At 42.2% G+C, this 26948-nt stretch overlaps 2 protein-coding genes across 4 annotated transcripts in view; one reads left to right on the forward strand and one right to left on the reverse strand.

Moving 5' to 3' along the window:
* The window catches only part of CCDC177 (coiled-coil domain containing 177), a 246816-nt gene that overhangs the window by 47292 nt on the left and 172576 nt on the right, over positions 1-26948 (forward strand). Inside the window, exon 2 of one of the 2 annotated variants that reach the window (XR_012221486.1) lies at positions 23939-26111. The exons of the other annotated variant lie outside the window; for it this stretch is intronic. The gene's annotated coding sequence lies outside the window, so the exon portion shown is untranslated. Of the gene's footprint in view, positions 1-23938; positions 26112-26948 lie in introns of those variants that run through there. 2 annotated transcript variants of the gene reach the window in all.
* SUSD6 (sushi domain containing 6) overlaps positions 11614-26948 on the reverse strand; it is a 50273-nt gene continuing 34938 nt past the window's right edge. For both annotated transcript variants that reach the window (XM_073552161.1, XM_073552162.1), the window contains exons 3-6: positions 20798-20995; positions 19258-19396; positions 17714-18138; positions 11614-15937 (exon numbers count right to left, since the gene is read on the reverse strand). In XM_073552161.1, coding sequence (XP_073408262.1) covers positions 15912-15937; positions 17714-18138; positions 19258-19396; positions 20798-20995 — 788 coding nt within the window. In that variant the 3' untranslated portion in view covers positions 11614-15911. The remainder of the gene's footprint in view (positions 15938-17713; positions 18139-19257; positions 19397-20797; positions 20996-26948) is intronic.

The following is a 26948-nucleotide window of genomic DNA, read 5'->3' on the forward strand; positions in this document are numbered from 1 at the left end:
ACTTTAGTACTTGTGAACATGCCTGCAGTCTGGCATTGTAAAATGAGCCGTCATCCAAATCCTCCCATCGTTACTTTCCTTACATTCTTCAACAAAATCACCAAGGAATTTCCATGCCATGATCTACCTTTACATCTGGAGAGGGAAATATGTGGCACAGAACCTCTATAAAGCAAAAACAAAAATTTAATTTGTTCTGACAGTCTACAAGTGGCAACACAGTTCCCTTTATAATTCCAGTATATGGTGTACAAAGAACAATCTAGAGCATGGAAATTCTCATATTTTACATCAGGACCCCTGAAATACCTGTAGTACATGGTGCAGTGTAGTCCTTCAGGTATGTGAATATCTATTTTTGTATACCTTTATCTATTGCTTCCTTGATGAAGGACTCGGTAACTGAGGATGGTCCTGCAGTTATTAGATCTAGACTGTAATAATATCTAGATTCTCCATACCCTTGGAGCACCATTGTCTCAGCCATGGATTTCACCTATAGTCCTGCAGCAGTAGGAATTATTCCCAGGCTCAGGGCTTGCATAATATCCCTCCCACACAATTGATATTATAATTTGTGTAATTGCACTTTTACCTCTGCTGAGGGCCTGGTGTCTCCACAGGCCTAGACAATGGTTCTCTGTGGGCCTTACCACTTGCTCCTTTTACCATTATGCAAGCAGCAGACAGTCCAATAGTAGGTATCTCTTCTGGATGGACTAAGGTTGTAGTGGCTCCTGAATCAACAAGAAAAGTGACCTCATGGCTTCCCACAAGGAGAGTTACTTCTGGAAATACAGTGTTTTAAATGTATTTCTACTTTAGCCAAATTAAATATTTCGTCTCATTACACATTTCTTGTACCAAATTTTCACATTTTATGAAACTAAGTTTATCATCAAATACAACCCATCTGTCAAGGGACACATTCAGGGTCTCCTAGTGGCCCCTTCTTATCTCAAAACCACAACCACATTCCAAAACAATCCTCATGCTCACAGCTTATCTCCCCACCTCAGGACTGTTTGCTCTGGGTGGTGCCTACTCCTAGTTTTTCAAGATTAAAAAGACATTGACAGGGATCTACAATTTTTACTCTCAATTTGTTATAATATGTAAGAGTTAGGCCTATAAGTTACCAATAAGGACACATTGCACATTTGATCTGAAGACTGTTTTCTCTGGGTACCCGATGAAAAAGGACCATATCCAGTTTCATTCCAGGGATACCTTCTTGGTACAATCTTAATAACTTTCCAGCCTTCAGATGAAATGGTCATTAACAATTCTGCCTTACAATGAGGACAAGATCTATATATCTGTGGGCCTACGTCCTGTAAGGATGTTCCGTAAAATTCTTATACACAAAAAAAAGACAAAAAACAAAATAAGGACTATACACAATATAAACCCTGGAGCACAATGGATTTCTACCCACTTATAAGAAGTTTGACAAATCTCAGTGAAATTCATAAGTCAACAAGAAGATAAAAAACCAATAGCAACAATTCAATTACTGCTACTAATATCCAGGATCTAAATAATCCTCACTGATGTCCTAGGTATTTACCAGCTTGTATCTCTATATCTTGCCGCCTCCATCCAATGAAGGCTTGTAAGGGGCGAGTGTGACAACACAATGTAACAAACATGAAAGGTCCCCAAGGTCTATGGTCACTGATAGGACAGAGATACATATGCTCACAAGGACTTTTGACCAGTGTAACAGTACAAACACACAATGTACAACAGCTTCCACAGTTAAGGTACCGATCCCGACCAGTGATATGACGCGGTCAGGATCGCTGGTACATCGCTAAGTGGTCGCTAGTGAGCTGCCACACAGGCAGATCTCACCAGCGACATCGCTGGTGACAGGGGTCGCTACTTACCTGTCACACTAGGCGATCCTGCGTCCTCCCGCCCGGCTCCACGCTCGTCGCTCCACAGGAAGCACCACAGGAAGCTGACGATGAGAAACAGTCCTGGACGTTCTCACGCGATCAGCGATAACCAGCGGGGGAGCCGGTCGCTGGTATCAGACACAGCGATATCGCTAGCAATATCGCTATAACGTCACAAGTTATAGCGATATTGCTAGCGATATCGCTTAGTGTGACAGGCTCTTTAGGGACTGGACATACACAGAGACATATAAGACAAGAGATTATTAAAGTTCCCTCGTACTCCTAGACCTGAAGTGCTGAGATAAAGTCTAATGACACCGCCTCTTTATATACAGAGACGTTCCCGTTCTTAATATCAGGTATTCAGAGCACCACAGGTGCAGACTTTCCTCAGTGAAACGAGGAGGGTTCAGTCACTCTGTTATTAAAAGAAAAACATATAACATAACATAGAATATTCTCTGTGGGGATCAGGTGGCATGTACCTAGGTGATTTATACCACTATAATAACCTATGATTTGTCTCTAGTCCAGAGATGACTGTTAACCACGCCTACTGGACTCCCTTATTTACATTCAGGATTTTATATTTAAATCCTCATACATTCACTCAAGATAACATTCAAGGAGTCTCATGTGTAACATAAAACATATTTATGGCGTTTTAGTTCTTTGTAATTTTAAAAGACAAGCAGGACACTTAACAGAAAACAACATTCAACAAAGTACAGAAGACAAAACAGAATACCGGCAAAAATTCATCTTATACCGGATTCTTTAACCCCTTAGTAGCCCATTTTTTAAAAACAGCACCCCCTGACATATTGAAAACCTCTGTCAGGTAGTTTATTAACCCTTCAGGTGATTTTCAGGAATTATTGCAAAGTGGTATAGCAGGATACAGCAAGTTGTCAGCTATAGTGGACAGCCGACAGCTGCTGGATCGTCACCTGTACGGGGATGATATTCTCTTATGTCTCAGGTCAGTAAAAAGACATATTGGCTGTCATTAAGGGGTTAATCTAACGAGAATCTCCCTCGATTCTCCCATCTAGATCAATTTAACGTGCACACGAAGTTTATTATTCCACAGTAGCCATCTCACACTGGCTTTGTACCCATTCAAAAATAAAAAATAAAAAAAATAAAGATTGTTATTCAGCGGAATATCTTAAAAGAACAAACAAACCCCAATCCTATGGAGCTTAGCAACTTACAGGAGTTATTATAACTCCAATTGCATGTAAACTTCCAACTTACAGGAGCCTCTCACAAACCCCAATTGGAAAAGTCCACAAGTTCCCTATTCAATTCCTAAAATAACATTCATCCCATTCAAAAATAAAAAAAATAAATAAAGATTACTATTATTCTTCGGGAATATTTTACAAGAACAAACAAACCCCATTCCCATGGAGCTTAGCAACTTACAGGAGTTATTATAACTCCAATTGCATGTAAACTTCCAACTTACAGGAGCCTCTCACAAACCCCAATTGGAAAAGTCCACAATCACAGTCCCCATTCAATTCCTAGAATAACAGTCATAAAATAAAATTAAAAAACAAAGATGATTCTTCTTCTACAGAATATTTTCCAAGAACAAACAAACCTCATTCCTATGGAGCTTAGCAACTTACAGGAGCTATTATAACTCCAATTGCATGTAAACTTCCAACTTACAGGAGCCTCTCACAAACCCCAATTGGAAAAGTTCACAATCACAGTTCCCATTCAATTCCAAGAATAACATTCATACTGTATTAACAAGGTTACCGAATATAATGAAAATTATTAAATGTTCTTACCTGTATTCAGATAGACGATTCCCAGAGATCCTTAAGGCCCCGTCACACATAGCGATCTCGCTAGCGAGATCGCTGCTGAGTCACAAGTTTTGTGACACAACAGTGATCTCACCAGCGAGATCGCTGTATGTGGCAGCGATCAGCGACCGGCCCCCCTGCCGGTATCGCTGATCGTTCTGGGAAATCTCTGGACATTTCTTTCGTCGCTGATCTCCCGCTGGCCAGCACGCATCGCTGTGTGTGACAGGCGGGAGACCAGCGATAAAATAAAATAAAAAATATTACTATTCTCACCTTTCGACGTCCCGCACAGCATTCCCGCCTCTCTCCACGCTCCAGTCCCAGTAATCCTTTGCAAGAATGACCGCGAGACTTCACGATCCCGCGAGAACGGATGTCATCGCGGTAATTCTCGCAAAGGATTACTGGGACAAGACCGTGGAGAGGCGGGAATGCTGCGTGGGACGTCGGAAGGTGAGAATAACAATATTTTTTATTTTAATTCTATTTTTGACAAGAATCAGCGCTGAACACAGCGATGCCGCACGACCGGCGTCGCTGTGCTAATCGCTGGTGAAGCTGTCTGTTAGACAGCTCAGCAGCGATCACATAGCGATTCACCAGCGTTCCTGACACATTGATATCGTTGTCGGGATCGCTGGTAAGTCGCTATGTGTGACGGGGCCTTTAGACTATACGAAATCCGTCACTTTCCCTCAGTCCGGGATAACTGATAATGCCCCTGTTGACACCTTAATGTCAAGGCAGAGGACTTACTTAAGGAGTTCCAGACTCCCCCGTGCACGGTTTACAGTACTCACCAGTGAGGGAAAGGTGTTGGATTTCCCGGCCAATGCACCAAATGTCATTGGAGATTTAGTCTTCCAATTAGAAATCATCCAGACCTGAATAAGTAAGATGTTTCTTTATTGGTCATGCCGGCATGGAGAGAATGACGACCACACCAGGTGTGGTCCGTCCTCTGTCTGCCTTCATACATATTCTTAGAGTTTAAATAATACAAGAGGAGGGTGTTGAAACGTACTTCGATTGCAAAAATAGTACTTACAATATGCTTAGCTGTAGTTATAACAAATTATAATGTGTATATATAAATATAAAGCTGAGTGTAGAGCCCCGTACACTCCGCATAGCCACATTCACTATATTATCCCACATCATCCCGTCAGTCAGAGCTACCGGACTACTACCCCCCTAATATCCCACATCATCCCATCAGAGCCACTGGACTACTACCCCTAATATCCCACATCATCCCGTCAGCCAGCACCAGACTACTACCTCTAATATCCCACATTATCCGTCAGTCAGCCACCGGACAACTACCACTAATATCCCACATCATCCCGTCAGCCAGCCACTGGACAACTACCACTAATATCCCACATCACCCTATCATAGCCGCCGGACTGCTACCACTAATATCCCACATCATCCAGTCAGCCAGAGCCACCGGACTACTACCCCTAATATCCCATCAAAGCCACCAGACTACTACCCCTAATATCCCACATCATCCCATCAGCCAGACACCGGACTACTACCCCTAATATCCCACATCATCGCATCAGCCAGCCACCGGACTACTACCCCTAATATCCCACATCATCCCATCAGCCAGCCACCGGACTACCCCCCCTAATATCTCACATCATCCCATCAGCCAGCCACCGGACTACTACCGCTAATATCCCACATCATCATGTCAGCCAGGGCCACCGGTCTACTACCCCAATAACCAAATCATCCCATCAGCCAGCCACCGGACTACCACTAATATCCCACATCATCCTGTCAAAGCCACCGGACTAATATCCCACATCATCCTGTCAGAGCCACCGGACTACTACCCCTAATATCCCACATTATCCAGCCACCGGACTACTACCCCTAATATCCCACATTATCCAGCCACCGGACTACCACTAATATCCCACATCATCCTGTCAAAGCCACCGGACTAATATCCCACATCATCCTGTCAGAGCCACCGGACTACTACCCCTAATATCCCACATCATCCCATCAGCCTGGGGTCAGAACAAGAGCGCTGAGTGGAACGGTCCTAACTTCCATACCGGGGATCCCTTTAAGAGAGACCTGGCATCAGAACAAGAGTGCTGAGAGGATTTGCCCTGACTTCCATACCAATGATCCCTTTAATAGAAGCCTAGGGTCAGAATCAGAGAGCTGAGGGATTTACCCTAACTTCCATACCAGAGATCCCTTTAAGAGAGTCCTGGGGTCAGTACCAAAGCACAGAGTGGATTTGCCCTCACTTCGATACCGGGGATACCGGGGTCAGAACCAGAGCACTTAGTGGAATTGCCCTAATTTCCATACCAATGATCCCTTTAACAGACCCTGGGGTCAGAACCACAGAGCCGAGTGGAATGGTCCTAACTTCCATACCGGGGATACCTTTAATAGAAGCCTGGGGTCAGAATCAGAGCACTGAGGGATTTGCCCTAACTTCATTACCGGAGATTCCTTTAAGAGGGAAGATGTGCCTATGGGATGGAGGATGTGTGATGGGTATATGGGCAGGGAGGGGGTGATTCATTTGTCATGTGCGCTCTGCTCCTTTCTGGGGGGCAGACAATGCCTGGGAGCTTGTTTCCGGGGATGCTAGATTTCTCCCACCCGGTCAGTGTCTGCAGACATGTTGTGGAGTAGGAAAACTGTTGCTCATAGCAACAAAGCACAGCTCAAAATCTTTTAACCCCTATCAGCCATGTGACGTACTATCCCGTCCATGTGCCGTAGGACTTAATTCCCAAGGATGGGATAGTACGTCATGGCATTTAATGCATGCCATCTTACCTTATGGTAGATGGCCTTGGCATCCTGGAGTCTATCGCCGCCCTCCCTTCCTCCCGAGCGCTGTGATTGGCTGTTTCGATTTCAACAGCCAATCACAGCGCTTCTCATTGTTTCAGCCAATCGGCACCGGCAAAACCCCCCCGGATTGGCGCGATTTGGTTTCTACAAATGCGGTGCTAATAGCTGCAAAACATGTGAACATGCACATATTGCAAAGGAATTCAGTAATAGTGATAATACAGCGAAGTTTAAAGTTAAACATTATATCAACTGCAACTCCAAAAATATAGTATATAAAATAGATTCTATCAAATGCAATTTGTCTTATATTGGCTGTACGTCCAGAAATCTCAAAACACGGATCAGAGAGCATTTATATGACATTGGTAATACTAATAATTTCGGACGGAATATTTCAGCAGCAGCCAAACATTTTATAACGCATCACGCTAGAAATACTTCATGTTTCGGCGTGCAGGGAATTGAACAGGTTAAATCACCATTTCAGGGTGGAGATGCCAGGCGGCGTCTCCTAACCCGAGAAGCTTTTTGGATTTTTCAATTAATACTAGATCTCCTAGTGGTCTTAACAAAAGGCATGATCTGTTGTTACATTATTGTTGAATATGTATTCTCAGTGATTTTATACAATTTTTTGTTTCAATTTAAATATTTTTTTGTTTGTTTCTTGTATGTGATACTTGTAAATTTCTTTATTTGTTTGCAAAGGATCTTTCATTATGTGTCACATGACTTTGCCGAGTTTTCTCATTGGCGAGCTTTCTCTATATAGATTCTTATGTATGGTGTTCAGTATGGCTTTGACAAAGACCGTACAGGTCGAAACGCGTAGCCTCTGTCAAGCGTGTGGCTATCACGTGGAGAGTTCGTTCATTTATCAGAATTTAACATGATTCAATAAAGAAGAAATTTTACGCAGCTGGAGCGATCCAAGATTTTAAACAGTTTTTTCCCACATGTGGGGTATCGGCGTACTCAGGACAAATTAGACGTCTTTTGGGGTCTAGTTTCTCCTGTTACCCTTGGGAAAATTAAAAATTGGGGACTAAAAGATCATTTATGTGGAAACAAAATAGGATTTTATATTTTCACACCCGGGCATTATAAGCTTTAGCAAAATACTTGGGGGTTCAAAGCGCTCACCACACATCTAGATAAGTTCCTTAGGGGGTCTAGTTTCCAAAATGGGGTCACTTGTGGGGGGTTTCCACTGTTTAGGTACATCAGGGGCTCTGCAAACGGAACATGACGCCCGCAGACCATTCCACCAAAGTCTGCATTCCAAAACGTCATTACTTCCCCTTTCGAGCCCTGCCGTGTGCCCAAACAGTGTTTCTCCCCCACATATGGGGTATCAGCGCACTCAGGACAAATTGGACACCAACATTTGGGGTCCAATTTCTCCTGATACTCTTGGGAAAATAACAAATTGGGGACTAAGATCATTTTTGTGGAAAAAATTATTTTTTTTCTCACGCCCGGGCATTATAAGCTTTGGCGAAACACTTGGGGGTTCAAAGTTCTCACCACACATCTAGATGAGTTCCTTAGGGGGTCTAGTTTCCAAAATGGGGTCAATTGTGGGAGGTTTCCACTGTTTAGGCATATCATGGGTTCTCCAAACGGAACATGGCGTCCGATTTCAATTTCAGCCAATTTTAGGTTGAAAAAGTCAAACGGCGCTCCTTCCCTTCTGAGCCCTGCCATGCGCCGAAACAGTGGTTCCTCCCCACATATGGGGTATCAGCGTACTCAGGCCAAGTTGGACAACAACTTTTGTTGTCCAAATTCTCCTGTTACCCTTGGGAAAATAAAAAAAATTGTTGCTAAAAGATCATTTTTGTGACTAAAAAGTTAAATGTTCATTTTTTCCTTCCACGTTGCTTCTGCTCCTGTGAAACACCTGAAGGGTTAATAATCTTCTTGAATGTAGTTTTGAGTAGCTTGAGGGGTGCAGTTTTTAGAATGGTGTCACTTTTGGGTATTTTTTGCCATATACACCCCTCAGTGACTTTGAATGTGAGGTGGTCCCTAAAAAAAAAAAAAAAAATGGTTTTGTATATTTTGTTGTAAAAATGAGAAATTGCTGGTCAATTTTTAACCCTTATAACTTCCTAATAAAAAAAATTTGTTTCCAACATTGTGCTGATGTAAAGTAGACATGTGGGAAATGTTTAGTAATTATTTTGTGTCACATATTTCTCTATTTTAAGGGCATAAAAATTCAAAGTTTGAAAATTGCAATATTTTCAAAAATTTCCATATTTCCGTTTTTTTCACAATTAAACGCAAGTTATATCAATGAAATTTTACCACTAACATGAAGTACAATATGTCACGAGAAAATCTCAGAATCGCCTAGATCTGTTGAAGCTTTCCAGAGTTATGACCTCATAAAGGGACAGTGGTCAGAATTGTAAAAAATGGCCCGGTCATTAACGTGCAAACCACCCTTGGGGGTTAAACGGCTCTGGTGAAATGAAAGATGCTTCATGATTGGTTGGCGATACACGTACATTCAATTTTATATATAGATTAGGAGCTTTCAACCTCTCAGTATATACACTCAACAGTGACATTGCAACACAAAAAAAGAAAGTCATGTTATTATGAAAATCACAGGCTGTATAGACATGTTAATGATATGCAAGTGATGAAAAAAAAAAAAAATGGAAAAGTTTCAAGCCATTTTGATTTATTCACAGGCTGCCATCAGTGAGAATATTAATGGTTGTCTAATGAATGTTATGGCATGCTGAATGAATGTGGGCAAATATTCAAAATCCGCTGCTGGCAGATTATTTTGTTAATTAGTGTCAATTCTTACGGTCTTTACAAAAGTGGTTACCAAGCACAGCCTTAAGCCCCCCTCCTCTCCAGTAATCCTTTGAGCCACACCCCCTTGTAAAAACTATAAGAATTTGCACTAAAGAAAGGCCTAGATGTCAGGAACTATATCAGATTAAAGAAAAAATTGGGAATAAAATAAGAGCTAAAATTGTCAGCTTTTGACCTAATTACAGGTCCTCTCCATGTAGAGAAAATTAACACTAAGTACTGGCGTTTTGTCACTATTTTGCAAGAAATTTATTATTTTGAAAAAAAAACAAAAAAAAAACAGTACTTTGAGAAACTTTAAAATTTGGTGGATAGATTAATATTTTAAAAAAACTATTTTAACAAGTGTGCTTTAAAAGAAACCTGTCATCAGGATTTTGCCAAGTACGGTAACCTACAGTGTCAGGACGGCGCCGTTATACTGATCAAAATGATACTATGGTTGATGAAATCAGTCTTGAGGAGAGGTGGTTATATAATCTTTATTTGTAGTTTTCAATTAATGAGATGCTTGTGCTGTGCCCTCATAGGCCTTATTGTGGCTTAAATGACAGGTCACTGAACCTTCAATGACCGGCCCTATTTTAAATACTGCGCTTGTGCAGATTGAAAGCATTGCTTGCTGACATACTACTGCGCATGCGCCATTTTAGTTGAATTTATTTATTTTTTTTTAAAAGACCACAATATTAACTATGCAAAGTATTTAAAATAGAAGGCAGGTCACTGAAGGTTCAGTGACCTGTCATTTAAGCCACAATGGAGATTAAGAGAACAGAGCATGAAAAAAAAAAAACCCACCCCCAGCATGCTCTCATTAACTGAAAACTGCCAAGAAAGATTAAACAACCACAAGACGGATTTCATCAACCAAGGTATCATTTTAATCAGTATTACGGCGCCGACCGAACAATGTTTGTAGTTTACTGAGCACAATCCTGCTGACAGGTTTGCTTTCACTGACTGGTGGTGGTGATGGGGAGCTGTGTCTTGAGATCCCCAACAATATCTCAAAATGCCGCATTGCATCTCACTGTTCAGCAAGGTGGAGTGCAGAGTTTGTCTGGTTGCATGAAGAGTAGTACATGGGCTCAAGCCTTTCCACAGAGTGGAGTATGAACGTATTATAGGCCCTGATTCAAACCTCGTTTGGCAAAATTCTAGTGTAAAACTGATTAGAATATCACAAAATTCAAATAGTTGCGGAAAAAAAAGTGCCACTAAGAGTTGCATAATTTCAAAAGTGGGAGATGCTTAGCCAGGGAGATCAACAAGTTAATAACTTAAGTTTAAAGAAAAAAAAAATGAGTACGATACGTTGCTGCACAAATATACTTCAGTCTCTGCAGTGGGGCATAACGGCTGAAAGATGCACCAAATTCGTTAAGAGGTAAATCGTTCAACAAAAGACTGGTCTTTCGTACTCCATCAGGGTTGTAGACTTTCTACTGAAATTGTACATTGCTATGCTCATGCGTCCAGGGAGAAGATAAGACGTACATTGCAGAATGGCTCTTATAGCGATCAGTTTGGGTCTCGGTAGCTATGTAGCAAATCTGTGGGGGACTGGGTCCGGTCATTTAACACAAAATGTAATAATGGGAATTCTTGGAACTAACATTTAGACTGACGGTGACATCAGAAGCTAAGGACGCATCTACTGGTTGGAAACTGGATCCTTTTTACACTGGATGTAGTAAAGTTTTTTGTTTTCTAATCACACATGACATTGAACCTGAAAACTCAGGTGAAGCTATCTGCACACTGCGTATGTGCACCTATCCAACAGCATACGCTGCAAGATTTTCCAGCCGTACACTGTAACGTCACCTTAGGCAGTCATTCACCAGAAGGAAGCCAGAACAGTTTTCTTCTGCCTTCACATGGATATGTGACTGCATACATGTTGTCTAACTGTATAGGCGAGCATAGCAGACTACACTTTCCTGGAGAGAAGGTCACGGCCAAAGAAAACCATCATGTGTTATACTTTATTTTTTTACAATATGTCCTAATAGAGAACAGAGGTCTCTACATCCATCCAGACTGGTTACGTGGTTGGGCACGTTCCATCAGAGCACATGCGCCCAACTGTGTGGACTGAACCTTATTAATATATTGAAATTTACAGATTATTCACATGAGATTTCTTCAAAGTACAATGTATTTCTTTTAAAGCCCAAAAAACTACAACGTTTAATTTTAAAAGAAACTTTTATTATTTAGAAATGCAGTTATATACATAGAACAATTAAAATTAAATTACTTTGTACAAATATTAAAATATTATCTTCAGCCCCACAGCAATGTCCAGGGTGACAGTCAGAGCAGAGGGAATAAAGCTGTGATTTATTTATAATGTATCATCCTGGCAGCAGAGGGGTTTCCAAGCCCTGTACATCTGCATGCAGTGCCCCCCACTATACCGCCGCCAGATGCCTGCCATGCTGCACGGTTCACCGGGGGGAGCAGTAGATCACCACTCATGGTTCTCTCTGTACTTTCTCATGTGATGATCAGGGCTGTCACCTTTGTTCTAGGTACTGAGCCACCGAGTAGAAATTCTAATCACCTGATATGAGGGGGGAATGGCCACCACTCCAACAAAAAAAACAAAAACAAATAAAAACAGAAAGACCCCACAAATTAAAGCAAAGTCAAGGTTACAGTTGCAAAGGAGCCTGTGGAAAGTTATTTACAAGTCGTTGAATGACTGCACCGGTCCCAGAACCTTGCACATCTAGTTGTATATTGCACATCTGATTGTGGGAAAGATGGACAGAATAAGTGCGGCACAAGCAGAAAAGCCTCATCATCTGCACAGTGCAGGCAGCAAATTAGAAAGCCAGGCGTTCATAGGGTGGAATGGCCATCAAGATGTGACAATGGGGCGATTTACCATTCTCCTGTAAATAAATATCCCCTGGTAGTATTAGGATTTCTGCACAGGGGGCAACAGATTTTTTTTGCTAATGAGTTGGATTGGATCTTTTACTTTATTTTAACAGGATTCAATTCCCAATCATAACACCAAGTATATTACTTATGTGTATATTATGTACCCTCAGTTGTGGAGATAACTTTTTAGTGATCTACTGTACCTCCCGTATAGTTAATCATACTCATTTGTTTCCTGGTGGAATATGAGTTTTCGAATTGTTTTTTTGGGGGCAAAACCAGAGTTATTGTGGTTGTACATATACCCTATTCCCTTCATCATGGCCTATCCCTCAGTTCTATGGGACCGTATTAACTATGTAACTATCATCAGGATTTATTGACTTAAAGGAGGGGTCCACTACTCAGTCAACCCCTTCTGAATCCATGTTTCCCTTTTATAAAATAACATCTATACTCACCTTTGGTGAAGTTTCAGCAATATTGGCCCTTCATCCGGATATTTGTGATTCGTCTGAAGGCAGGGCAAGTGAAGCCAGCGGTGACTGGCCGCATAACAAGGTCACCCGATCCCCGGAGAGCCAGTGCCGACACCGCTGAAGCAGCACTAGAGGCGAGTATAAAGGGAAGAGTCAGATGGTTGTATAACTCGGACGAGAATCGCAAAGCAATGTTCAGACTGGCCGTCAGCTCTCCGGACCCAAGCATGACTGCATGCATTTCTACACAACTGTCACGTTCGGTTCAGGAGATCAGACAGGCCGGCCAAAGCATTGCGATCCTCATCCGAGTTATACAGCAGTCTAAGTCTTCTGGAAGTGTTATTATTTTCCTCCAAGGGTGGAAACAGAGATTGAGAAGGGGATGTGCTTGTAGTGGATCCAAATTGTTCACTAAATTTACTGTAATATCCATGTATAATCTAAAGACCTATGTATAATGCAGCTGCAGCAAAACATTGGCCATGAAGGGATGCATTCCTGTTTTCAGTAAACATATGGCACACACACAGGCTAAAACATGAATAAAGCCTTTGGAATGAGTTTACAAATGTGGCCATACACATTAGATGGATTTTGGCTTGAGCAGCCAAACAATTATTTAATCGGCTTAGCTTTTCCCCATTGGAATATATCGGACAATCAAATGACTGAACATGTTGAATTTTAGCATGCCTGATCTTTTGTTCTTACCAGAGATAAGCCGTTGGCTATGGTGTCCCCACATGGAGGACTAAGCGTGCATGTGAATGGGGAAACAGCTGACAGCTACAGAAGGTGCATTGGCACATCAATATTGCCAAGCGTGTTGTCATGTAGTGCTGAAACTGGACATTACAGGAGAACAACAAATCTACCCCAAAAGTGCCTTACACATCATAGGCTTTTGGTACTGTGGAACGATGAACAGGCCACGCTGTCACTGCTTTTGCTCATAAATATGGCGCCCGCTATGTACAAGAAAGGTGGTTTTATCAGCATTTCTTGAATGTGATTCATTTTATAATTTTTAGCAAAAAGGAGTGGCTCGATGGCACAAAAATATTTTGATCCCCCCACAGTGTAGTCTCTGAACAGTCAATTTTATATTTGTGACATCGTTACAAAAAAGAAAAATTAGCCAAAAGCAAAACACACTAACATATGCACACCTACACAAGAATGCCCACATCCACAGGTTCTTTGTGCGAGTGTGCGTGGGACATTAGTCTCATGTAGTAAATGATACACACACTCTCTCTTGTAAGATTCCAATCTCCCTTCTCAATTCCTGCTTAATAAATCCCCCCCATCTGCCCTCTCAGCGGCTCCTGTATCTTTTGCACACCAACATCCAGTTTATCTTATGAATAGCGTGCTTAAAGCATTAACCTTCCGGTCACGATTTCCTGCATAATCCCCTATTACACCATCACACATCCCCGATTAGGACAGTCACTCCCTACCTGACCTCATCCCGTTTCCAATTTGGCCTTTCCGCTAACACATTACCTTCTGGGCACACAGTGTTACCGATTTCATGCACTATGGTACAAGCTTTGGTGGATTGGACTCTTATTGCCTTCAAAAATAATTTACCCTTTATAATTCCTAATCCCTAGTGAGAAAAATTCTGTATTTAAAAAGAGGGAAATATGTTTCAGGCATTTAACAAAGTTTATGGTCAGCTATAGAAATGTAAACATGATGTTACAGAGTAGATTGGGGAAAAAAACATTTTCTTGTAGAATAAAGCCATAAAAGTATAAAAATGTAGAGGAATCGGGGTGTAGTGCTTTGAGGCAGAATGCAGATACACAAATCTGTTATCGACTTTCCAAACAAGCGGCTTCGTCAGGCGAGGAGCTGACGATACTATGCTCACCTAATGAAGGCTTTGGTTTGTATATCTACATTCTGCCTCAATAAATTACTTAATTTGGATCTAATTTACCCTCTGACGTTGTCTGCGCTCCTAGATTCCTACACCTGAATTCCCCAATTACTTGGTTAACTAGGAAGGAAAAGTCACAGCAGTCAATCATTGGGGAGTGTACACCCTTACACTATAAACACTCCCTTATGCAGCGTCAATCCATCTACAAAAAAAAAAAGGAAAAAAAAAAAAAAAAAAAAAAAAAAATCGCCACCAATGACTTTTCTTGCAAAGTACAAGTGGACTGACAGCCAAACCATCATTGTTTTCTGGGACTCTGGTCCATAGTTTTACTTCTAGGAAGTATTAATTCGCTCATAAGTTTAATATTTAGAAATCGGCCATGATTTAGAGTGCAAATATGGTCTTCAATTTTAAGATCTGGAATTGTAGAACGTGATAATATTTAACTATATAACTGCACTCAACTTTAGATAAACACGGCTTTGTGGCAGAAAGGGTCAAGTCTGAGAAAATCCTTAGTCTTCACAAGGCAGCGAATGCTGTTGATGTAGATGCTACACAACAGGAAACCAGAGATCGTATAAAGATTAAATCCACTCTCACAAGGTGAACGATGTATTTCTCCATAATATGAATCCTAATAAACTGTAGGTATGAAATGCAGCCGCTTATTAGAAGCCTATCTGAGAGATGAGGGATCCATGCCCTGTGCTGCTCTGGACAAGAAATATTGCACTGGACTTTTTGCATGGTGCCTACTGCGTTAGTAGACTTGATTAGCGCCAGCCTGAGACAAAAGGTCCATTATAAGGGACCGTATATATATATATGGTGTACATGGGAGTGTATGCTTTACGGAAAGCCAAAAGTATTTCTGTGCAAGTGCTGAAACCATTGGGAAGGCCAAGAGGCATTATTATAATTTGTAGGGATAGGTGCCAGGAGTAAGATCCAGCCCCCATCACGGGGGTATTCCTATATCAGTATATAGCCTATAGTATAAACACATACATATGAGATATAATTGTACACCTCTGCAAGCAAGGCGCAGACCGTCCACTCCCAGTGCTCTGCAGTGGGGGAACACGGTCTGTGCTTGGTGAAATGGTGAGGTGGGGGAGGCACGAATTGTCAGCTCCAGAGCTCCTGCCACTACAGGAGTACAGAGCAGGAAGAGTGTAGAGATCCTGCAGGTCCACTCACAAGTCCGAGGTAATCAAGCTTCTTTCAGCAGAGGGATATCTGCAGAGAAAAAAAAAATATATGGGTGATATGTTTGCTTTATTTTTCATCTGAAGGCAGGATATTCAAGGCTATAAAAAGACAAGACTGATCCAAATTAATTTCCTAAAAAGATACCTGTTCCAATAGCATGCGGCCAACACAAAGCCTCGTAGTGACAGCCACGCGCAATGTACTAGGACAGCGGCGCCATGCAGAGACAATAAAGGGAGTCCGTTACCACCAAACTGCAAACTCAGCCATTTACACATTCATAAAGGTGACTTGGCCACTCTAAACATCATACCAGTGACATACAATAGTGATGGAGTTGCAGACAAATTCACTTCTAATCCATATGAAGACAGAGGGCGCTTCAATACACCCCGGATGTGGCCAAAGCAGTTATATCCTCCAATTTGCATATCTAGAACTATTCCTGAGATTGATTGACAGCAAGTGTTGCCTAATCTCAAATGCCTAGAAGAGCCCAATTGCCCACTCAGTGTTGATGCGGGCACGCGCTGATCTCCAGCTACTCACTGAAGTGTAGTGTGGAAGCGGCTTCCGAGAGAAGCCAGAGATCAGAGAATGCCCGTGACTACACTGAAGATGAGGGCGCCGCCGATATCCTCCGGCGCCAGTGAGCGAGGAACAGTAGTTTGAGTTTCTGGAGAGCTCGCTGTGAGAAAATGAGAGCTTTCAATCAAGCTCAGGGATATTGGGGGGATATATAACCGTGCACCAAGACACTGGCTAAACCAATGGGGCACCACTGTGCCCCTATGTGCATATGGAATAAGTGAATTTTTCGGCAACTACCCCACTAACATGTATATTACAGTAATTATTTGTTTATAGGGGCCCTATATAAATGCTTAAATTGCTAAATGTGAAGTTCGGATAATCTGATCATGCATCACACATCCACCTTTTATTGCTATATAGTTTTTCTGATTATACTTTCAGTGGTAATTACTTATATTTTATAGCAAATAGAGCGGTAGTATAAAACATCAAATTCCATGCATATGGTTATATAATAGATCTCCAATTAAGCCTCAATTTTTCATTGGATAGGGCCAGACTGTATAGGTACAAATTTGAGGCTCTGGCTCAGAAAATGGCAGCTCCACCTGCTACAGTGATATATAATGAAATTTAAAAAGGGTAATCCAGAAAAACTTTTAGAAAAAATTGTCTGTCATTCATATTACCCCCTTCAAAACATGCGCAGTACATATCGGGTCTCTCCCTTTTGATGTGGGCTCCAGCGCTGAGCCCACATCTTTTCCGGCATATGTCAGCTGATGAATTCAGCTAACATGTGCCCCTAACAGCCGCGGGTGGAATTGCGATGTCAGCCAATATGAGTAGTAGTGAACTTAGTTATGAAAGCTGGGTGCCATGATGCCGATACTACAGTAAGTGACCAATGAGGATATGAATTGGCTGAAACTATCACCAATTGGCAGATCGCAAAAAGTCTGCTGCCGATACCCCCCCCAATCAACAATTGGATAACTCCTTCCTATTAGATATATAAAGGTTTGTTATGGTATGCCAATCGTACCATTGTTTTCTATATTGCCATAGTCTCCCTGTACACCAATACTTTCAAAAGACGGAAAAAAAAAAAATCAAGAAGTTAGTTTACAGCATTAAGGCAAGTACAATTGCTTACGTTCCTGCCCTCATAAACATTAAAATTTAAAGACAAAGGGTACAAACAAGAAGTCCTAGCATTAGAAACGCCATCTGTCCATTTCTGAAGCCTTGTGATGCAGACTGACTCACCGTCTGTGCACTCCTCGGAGGACAGGGACAGGAGACTTTGCACATCACTGTTTTCTGATTCTGCTCCTTCCCGTGCTAATGTCCGGCTCTCTGCTCCAGCTGCCCACTGTGAAGAATTCTGGTGGACCAGCACAGTCTCTGAGCGCTGTGTGCTGCCTGATGGGTATTGTGAAGTAGTCGCCAGAGTTTGGTCTGTGACATAATTAGTCCCCATAGATTGTCCCCCAGTGTCAGAGCGAGGCACCTCTTGCTGTAGGTCCTGATCCTCCCCTGGTCCTTCAGATAATACTATCTGGACACGAGAACTAGCAGAAGGGATGCAGTTTCCTGCACTGCCATACACGGCCTCTTCGTAAGAGGGAAGGGCAACTTGCACACCATCAACCATGATCGATACTTGCTCCCCTGGTACACATGCCTCACGTCTGTTAAAAAAAACACAAGAAATTAAGTGTGAGCAGTAAAAAAAAAAAAAAAAAAAAAAAAACACACTTAAAGTGGTTGATCATTTTAAAATGAAAAGTCTGCAGTCATTCTGTGTGACTGCAGACTTAAAAACACACTATTCCATAATTTAATTTTTTTCCCAAGGACACCATTGCCTGGCCAGTAACTTGCGGCCACCACCAGCTCGCATAGAAACAATGGCAAGTTGGCCTTTCAACACTACTGTAGTGAATAAAGGAAGAACCCCGAGACAGCCGTCTGCAGAGGAGCGATTCTTCCTTTTGGATGAGATTGTCGTTTGGCATTTGCACTTAGTCAAGCCTAACTCTGAAGACCGTTTTTTTCATGAACATGTTCTATTCGGGTTTTTGACAGGTAGAACACGTACTTTTTCTAGTCTATGGAGCTGTTCACGTGTTTGTGTTTTTTGTGGCCTGTGTGTCTGGAAAACAAATCATAGAGGCATGTCCATTTTTGAATCCGTGCAAGTCTATAGGTCGATGAAAATCACAGACAGCACACGGATGCCATCAATGTGCGTTCTTAACATTGCAATGGTCGGGAAAAGTTTTTCGATTTTTTTTTATCCGATGAAACATTGATGGTGGAGCCTTATGTTGCAAGGCTCTTTAAAGTGTCATATTAACTTATAGGTTAGCAGTCTTAAAAAAGGGGCACTCCTTTTCTGAGAGCTCCTTTTGCATTTCAATAGTTTTATAATATCGCACTGGCCGCGTTAATTGCTATATTTAATGGTGTTTCAGTACTAGGAACTGTTTTAACATTGACAACACTACCTGCTAGTAAAAGATTTCTAATATTTTACAAACCTTCCTCAAACCATCCAGGTCCAGAAACACCCATTTACATCCCTTTTTAGGATGCACATCGCCCACAAAATCTATAAAGCAAATGAAACATTTCCAGGGAATTTGGTTTAATACGGTAGTTGTCCAGATTACAACAATTACTGAATTTGGTTTTTCAGGTTTTACAGAAACCATCAGTCATCTATTTGCACTCAATACTGAAGTTTGCGCATGTGCACATCATATGACTAAGGAAAGTGGGTGACCGGCTGACAAGCACTCACTTACCTGCTATGGTGGAAAGACTTGATTTTGGGCTGTAGCAGAACAAACAAGACAATAAGGAGCAGTATCAAGGCCACTGAGCTTGCAGTTGATGCAACAATCGATAGTGTTGGGACCCCCAGGCTGGTATTTCTGTTGGTTTCTAAAATTCAATGTGAAGAATTAGCAACACAACTTAAAAAGGTATTCTCAAGTTCTTATATTGCTTTAACTAGTTGGGCACCATGAAAATAAGCAAATTTGCAACAGACTTGCTTTTTCTATACACAGTCGTCCTGCAGCGAGAGCCTGTATCTTTTATAGTGTACAGCTGGTTTCCATGGCGCTCGGCTATCAGCTACAGACCCCAGTGTGAGCAGTAGTTACATTCCAGGAAAGGAGTTAACTCTCAAAATCATAGCCCGCTCTCTCCAGACAACTTTTTTTTCTATACCGCAGTTAGCTGCTCATCTCCCTCCTGATCAGCTTCAGAAGAGGGATGCTGTTATAAATCTTGCAAAATCACCAGCCAGGCAGCTTTCAGAGCAGGTCTACTAGTCACTATCACTCTCATGTCCCAAGCTAAGGCTATGTGCACATGGTGCGGATTCTGGTGCGGATCCGCAGCGATTCAGGTTCTGCGGGTCCGCAGCAGATTTAGGTGCGCTGTACAGTACCATTGTTTTCAATGGTAAACTGAAAAACGCAGTGCACATGCTGCGGATTTGCTGCGGGTTACAATCCGCAGCATGTCAATTCTTTGTGTGGATTCCGCTGCGGTTTCACACCTTATTCATTATGAGGTGTGAAACCGCAGGGCAAAACCGCAGGACTTCTGTCCTGCAGATTTTTCAACAAAATCCGCCCAACCTAAAGACCAAAGCCCCCGTTACACATAGCGATATCGCTAGCAAGATCACTGTAACGTCACCAATTTTGTGACGTAGCAGCGATATTGCTAGCAATATCGCTATGTCTGATACTTACCTCCGACCGGCTCCCCCGCTGCTCATCGCTGGTCGCGCGAGAACGTCCTGGATCATTTCTCGTCGGGCGCTTCCTGTGGCGCCGACGAGCGACGCGTGGACGCGGGCGGGAGGACGTCAGGATCGCTGCGTCTGACAGGTAAGTAGCGACCCCCGACCGCTGCTATGTCGCTGGTGAGATCTGCCTGTGTGGCAGCTCACTAGCGACCACTTAGCGATGCACCAGCGATCCATATCGTTGTCAGGATCGCTGGTGCATCGCTAAGTGTAATGGTACCCTAAGTGTGCACTTACCCCAAGTGCTTGTTTAAATATCCTGCTAATTCTGTTTAAATACAGTGATAACAGTGTACACTTCAGAACAAACTACTGACAGCTGAATGTGTAATACAGAAAGTGTGCTGAGCTTTGTAGTTCTACTATTTACCAGACCTGTCACTCAAGGTGTGCCTGCCCTGTTATGCCATGAAGTAAGCAGACTGCATTGCTCTGAGCTGCTCAAGAAACAACTTGAGACTGCTCCTTTATATATAAATAAAAAAATCAATAAAAACCTAGGAAAACAAGAGACCATTTACCTTGGCTAAGTCTGCAGCTTACTCCCATAGGTGGGTTCCAGGCTCCATTCTTGCACGTAAGGAATTTATAGTCGCCTTTCAACATATATCCCTCTGCGCAGAAGTACTCGATGACACTACCCGAGGTAAAGGTCTTTTCACAGTGTGGAGGGTGACAAATGAAGCCACCATTTTCTGGTTCCGGAGGTGGTGGGCAGACTGCATGTAAAAAGATAAAAATATAAAACATGTATACTACACAGTAGTCACTGCATTATATATACACACACACACACACACACACACACACACACACACACACACACGATACCTTCATAAATGCATGGCTCCAAAGCATATAATTGCTAAATGCATAAATATCATTAGTAATCTGCTTTCACAGAGCTGTGGATTGCATAAAAATCTTTTAAGCCATGATACATAGCAGTTTTGAATTTTTTTTTTAAACTGTTTATAAGTTGGAAAATTATTGTAAAACTCGCAAATGCACAAAAACTGTAACTTGCAGATTGTACACCACTGGTCAGCATCAACCTCTTTTTGAAAGTGAGCAGAGTTTAGCAGAGAGAGAGGGACATAATCATCATAACTTACATCAAGAAAAGTAGCATCAACTAACACCGAAAACTACTCTGATGTCTGAACGGAGGAGTTTTCTGTGGTTGCCCATGACGTCCAAACGATGCACTAAATTCATTCAGATGCCTGCGCCTTAGTATTGTGCACAGTTCATCAATGGTGGCTTATCAAATTAATCTTTCTAATGATCTTTTTAGCACACAGGCCTGCAAACAGTGACAAAGGGGCATCATATACACCTAAAGAATGTCAAACTCTGGCCATTGGGCCATGCATATTTGGCCCAAGACACTGGTCGGGCCTCCATCCCCATGCCCGGTATCTCACATCCAACTGGACACCATCATTATCCCTATGCACTACGTCAGTGTCTCATTCTGTATGGAGGACGTTGCAGGGCCCATTATACCATATAGAGCACTATGTGGGTCATTATAGTGTAAGGAGTACTACAGCGAGCCACAAAAAGACAAAAATGAAGTTAGGACATTTTTTAAGAAATATCAAGGTTGGCCTGCAACTTGGTCCAAGCTTATAATTTTGTCCCTGTGTATTTGAGTTTGACAACCATGGTCTAGAGGAAAATTGTCATTATAATCACAGACGGAAATTCTTTACTGTCAGGGTATGTTTCCACAGTCAGGATTCCTTCAGGATTTGCTGCAGATTGGACGCTGCGTACAGCCGCAGTGGCCAGATGTTACAGCATAGTGAAGGGGATTTTATGAAATCCCATCTCCACTATGCGTGCACACGCCTCTGGCTTCCCGGCGTATACGCACATGTGGCGCATCTTTATAGACCGCAGCATGTCTATCTTGCAGAGACGCTCGGTCTCTACAAAGATAAATAACCCAGTCTATGAATAGGATGTGGTGATTCCGGATGTGTTCAATGAACAACATGGGGCAGCGCTTTGGGCGGAGTCTTCACTGCATTCAAAGCGCTGCATATCCTGACCGTGGACACATACCCCAAGAGCAGTGACATTATGAAAACTTCCTTCTGCCACATGCTCTGGTCATGGTTGATTGACTTCAAAAAGTACAAGGAGGACTAGATGCCATTCATATAATATGGATATAGGTAAAAGATTCTGTATGGGACAGTGATCCAGTGAGCTAGTCTGAGTGATGTATGTGGAGTAAAGAAGCAATGTTTTTCCTAATATGGGGCAATTATGCGCATCATACGAGTTTTACCTTCCTCTAAATCATGTGTTACAGCTTGATCAACTTTTTGTGTTCTTCCCACCTTAAAACGATGAATCAGGCCTTGATTTTAGTTTTACAGCACTGTTCAACCGTCTCCAACTTACAAGAGTAAGGGTATGTTTCCACGGTCCGTATCGGCAGCGCTTTGGACGCTGCCAGGTATTGAACGCACGGTGATTCCAGATGTGTTCACCGCATCCTATACATAGAACAGTGATAGTGATCTTGTGGAGACTGAGCGTCTCCGCAAGATAAATAGACATGCTGCAGTCTGGAAAGCCGCGCCACGTGTGCGTCTACGCAGGGAAGCCAGAGGCGTCTGTGCATGCATAGTGGAGATGGGATTTCATAATATTCCATCCACTATGCTGTAACATCCGGACGCTGCAGGTTGGACACTGTGGCTGTATGCAGCGTCCAATCCGCAGCATTTACTGACCATGGAAACATACCCTAAAGCTCTCAAGCTCTCTTTACATTGGGCAAATATTTAACATAACTACATACTGTAATAAAAAAAAAAAAAAAAAAAGGTACACACAATATGTAATATTAATTGTGGCGCACAGCTGTAGAAGAAAGTACAAAAAGGCGTTATGCATGCGCTGTATTGTTGACCGATGCACAGTGACACCATCTGCAGCAAGATGATGCTGCACGTCTTTGGAGGTGGTCTGTGGATTGTCCTTGACTGTTCTCACCATTCTTCTTCTCTGCCTTTCTGATATTTTTCTTGGCCTGCCACTTCTGGGCTTAACAAGAACTGTACCTGTGTTCTTCCATTTCCTTACTATGTTCCTCACAGTGGAAACTGACAGGTTAAATCACTGAGACAACTTTTTGTATCCGTCCCCTGAAAAGCTATGTTGAATAATCTTTGTTTTCAGATCATTTGAGAGTTGTTTTGAGGAGCCCATGATGCCACTCTTCATAGGAGAATCTAATAGGAGAACTACTTGCAAGTGGCCACTTTAAATACCTTTTCTCATGATTTGATACACTTGGCTATGAAGTACAAAGCTTAATGAGGATACAAAACCAATTTAGTGCTTCAGGAAGTCAGTAAAAAGTAGTTAGGAGTGTTCAAATCAAGAAAATGATAAGGGTGCCCATACTTTTGCACCGGTCAAATTTTGTTTAAATGCAGATTGCACATTTTCTGTTAGTACAATAAACCTCATTTGAATCCAGAAATATAACGGAGTCCATCAGTTATTAGATATATGAAACTGAAATAGCTGTTGCAAAAACCAAAATTGTTATAAAGAAAAAAGGTTAACATTAATAGGGGTGCCCAAACTTTTACATATGACTGTATATATATATAATTTTTTTTTTTTTTTTTAAGATGGGGAGCGGATTGCAAAAGCTAAGCCGTGAACAAGACGACTGCGGCAGATCAGCAATGTGTCACACAGCAGATGGTTTGTTCCCTCCGGACTACATATTTAGTTGAACTGTCCACGTGGCTGGAACAGCTGAGAATACACTGTGATCTTTGCTACAGACACAGAGCTTCTGACCAGGACATTTATGTGGTTCCAGCAGCTGAGGAAGAACATCAATAACAGCAGGAAACCACACTGGTGAAAACATACCAGCCAAGGGGGCAGGGAGCGAGGAGGAGCAGAGCAAAAGATGTCAGACCAAACCGAGGGGAAAGAAAGAGCAAGTATAGACACCGGAAACATGAGTAATACTGATCAGAAAATCAGCGCTTCAAGCAACAAAACAAGCGTCCGGTAAACAATACTATAAATAGAGGGTACTGCTTACTAAGCATCATTAGCCCCTTAAAAGAGGTTGCCCAGGGAAGAAAAATGTGTAATCTATTGGTAAGATAAGTAATGAACAAACAACAGATCATGGGGGTCCAACAGCCCCACGGATCTGCCCTGGAGGGGTGTACAACACAGCTCCACACACTGTGTAGTGACTGCTGCTGAGTGTGAAACCACACTTACCTAGCGCCTGTCACCGCATTCGTAAAATTATATGACTTTATCACGCCATATTTATTACACATATATTGCTAATGAAAGAAAACAGTGGTCAAGTAACCAGCAGGAACTCGGCCCGTCACATCTAGTATTACAATACACAGTACGGTACCATTAGATCAGCCACATCTTGAGTTTCTTATCTAGATGGCCAAAGCACAATTCCTCACGCAAGGTCTACAAGAAGCAGAGATGTGGCGAGAATAAGAGTAGGTAATACTTTTTCAGCTAAGGGCTGAATATGAAGAGGACGAGTGCTGTAGTGGTTGAGAATTTATGCCAAAAAAGTTGAATAAATAAAACTGCTATTTTTAAAAGGAATGCTAAACACAAAGTGAATAAAAAAGGTAAAAATAGCCTGGCCTCAATCTCCTCCTTTTCCATCCTATTTGGCCTCATATTACACACGGAACTGAAATCTTCCCAGTGTCTCTAAGGAGAACAGTCATACCCTCCTCTTCCTCCATCTGTGTCCTGTATGGGGAGCAGCTGCAGCAGAAGTCTCCCAGCAGTGCCCCATCCGCAGGTGGACCAGAGATCGCCATTGTGGAAAATAAACCTGATCAGCAGGAGAGTAACCCCCATGTTCTCTACAAGAATGAAGGTTTCAGATTGATAGAAAAAAAAAAAAATCACACACACACACACACACACACACAGTACAGACCAATAGTTTGGACGCACCTTCTCATTCAAAGAATTTACTTTATTTTCATGACTCAAGAGGTAGTCACCGGAAATGGTCTTCCAACAGTCTTGAAGGAGTTCCCAGAGATGCTTAGCACTTGTTGGCCCTTTTGCCTTCACTCTGCGGTCCAGTTCACCCCAAACCATCTCGATTGGGTTCAGGTCTGGTGACTGTGGAGGCCAGGTCATCTGGCGTAGCACCCCATCACTCTCCTTCTTGGTCAAATAGCCCTTACACAGCCTGGAGGTGTGTTTGAGGTCATTGTCCGCTGAAAAATAAATGGTGGTCCAACTAAACGCAGACCGGATGGAATAGCATGCTGCTGCAAGATGCTGTGGTAGCCATGCTGGTTCAGTATGCCTTCAATTTTGAATAAATCCCCAACAGTGTCACCAGCAAAGCACCCCCACACCATCACACCTCCTCCTCCATGCTTCACGGTGGGAACCAGGCATGTAGAGTCCATCCGTTCACCTTTTCTGCGTCGCACAAAGACACGGTGATTGGAACCAAAGATCTCAAATTTGGACTCATCAGACCAAAGCACAGATTTCCACTGGTCTGATGTCCACTCCTTGTGTTCTTCAGCCCAAAGAAGTCTCTTCTGCTTGTTGCCTGTCCTTAGCAGTGGTTTCCTAGCAGCTATTTTACCATGAAGGCCTGCTGCACAAAGTCTCATCTTAACCGTTATTGTAGAGATGTGTCCGCTGCTAGAACTCTGTGTGGCATTGACCTGGTCTCTAATCTGAGCTGCTGTTAACCTGCGATTTCTGAGGCTGGTGACTCGGATGAACTTATCCTCCGCAGCAGAGGTGACTCCTGGTCTTCCTTTCCTGGGGCGGTCCTCATGTGAGCCAGTTCCTTTGTAGCAGTTGATGGTTTTTGCCACTGCACTTGGGGACACTTTCAAAGTTTTCCCAATTTTTCAGACTGACCGACCTTCATTTCTTAAAGTAATGATGGCCACTCATTTTTCTTTATTTAGCTGCTTTTTTCTTGCCATATACAAATTCTAACAGTCTATTCAGTAGGACTATCAGCTGTGTATCCACCAGACTTCTGCACAACACAACTGATGGTCCCAACCCCATTTATAAGGCAAGAAATCCCACTAATTAAACCTGACAGGGCACACCTGTGAAGTGAAAACCATTTCCGGTGACTACGTCTTGAAGCTCATCAAGAGAATGCCAAGAGTGTGCAAAGCAGTAACCAAAGCAAAAGGTGGCTACTTTGAAGAACCTAGAATATAAGACATATTTTCAGTAGTTTCACACTTTATTGTTAATTATATAATTCCACATGTGTAAATTCATAGTTTTGATGCCTTCAGAGTGAATCTACAATTTTCATAGTCGTGAAAATAAAAAAACTCTTTAAATGAGGCGTGTCCAAACTTTTGGTTATATATATATATATATATATATATATATATATATATATATATATATATATATATATATCAGAGTGTGTGTGTATGTATGTATGTCCGGGATTGGCATCCGCACTGTCGCAGCTACAGCCACAAAATTTGGCACTGTCACACGTCTGGACCCCGAGAGCATCCTAGGCTATGTTGTGAGGCGAAATTTTAACCCCGCGCGTTCCAATTCACCAAACAATTTTGCCCCTATCTACATAATGGGGAAAAAGTGAAAGGAAAAAAGTGT

This window comes from Dendrobates tinctorius, unplaced genomic scaffold (assembly GCF_039654945.1).
Source record: "Dendrobates tinctorius isolate UK_male_01 unplaced genomic scaffold, ASM3965494v1 ptg000186l, whole genome shotgun sequence".
Taxonomy (NCBI): Eukaryota; Metazoa; Chordata; class Amphibia; order Anura; family Dendrobatidae; genus Dendrobates; species Dendrobates tinctorius.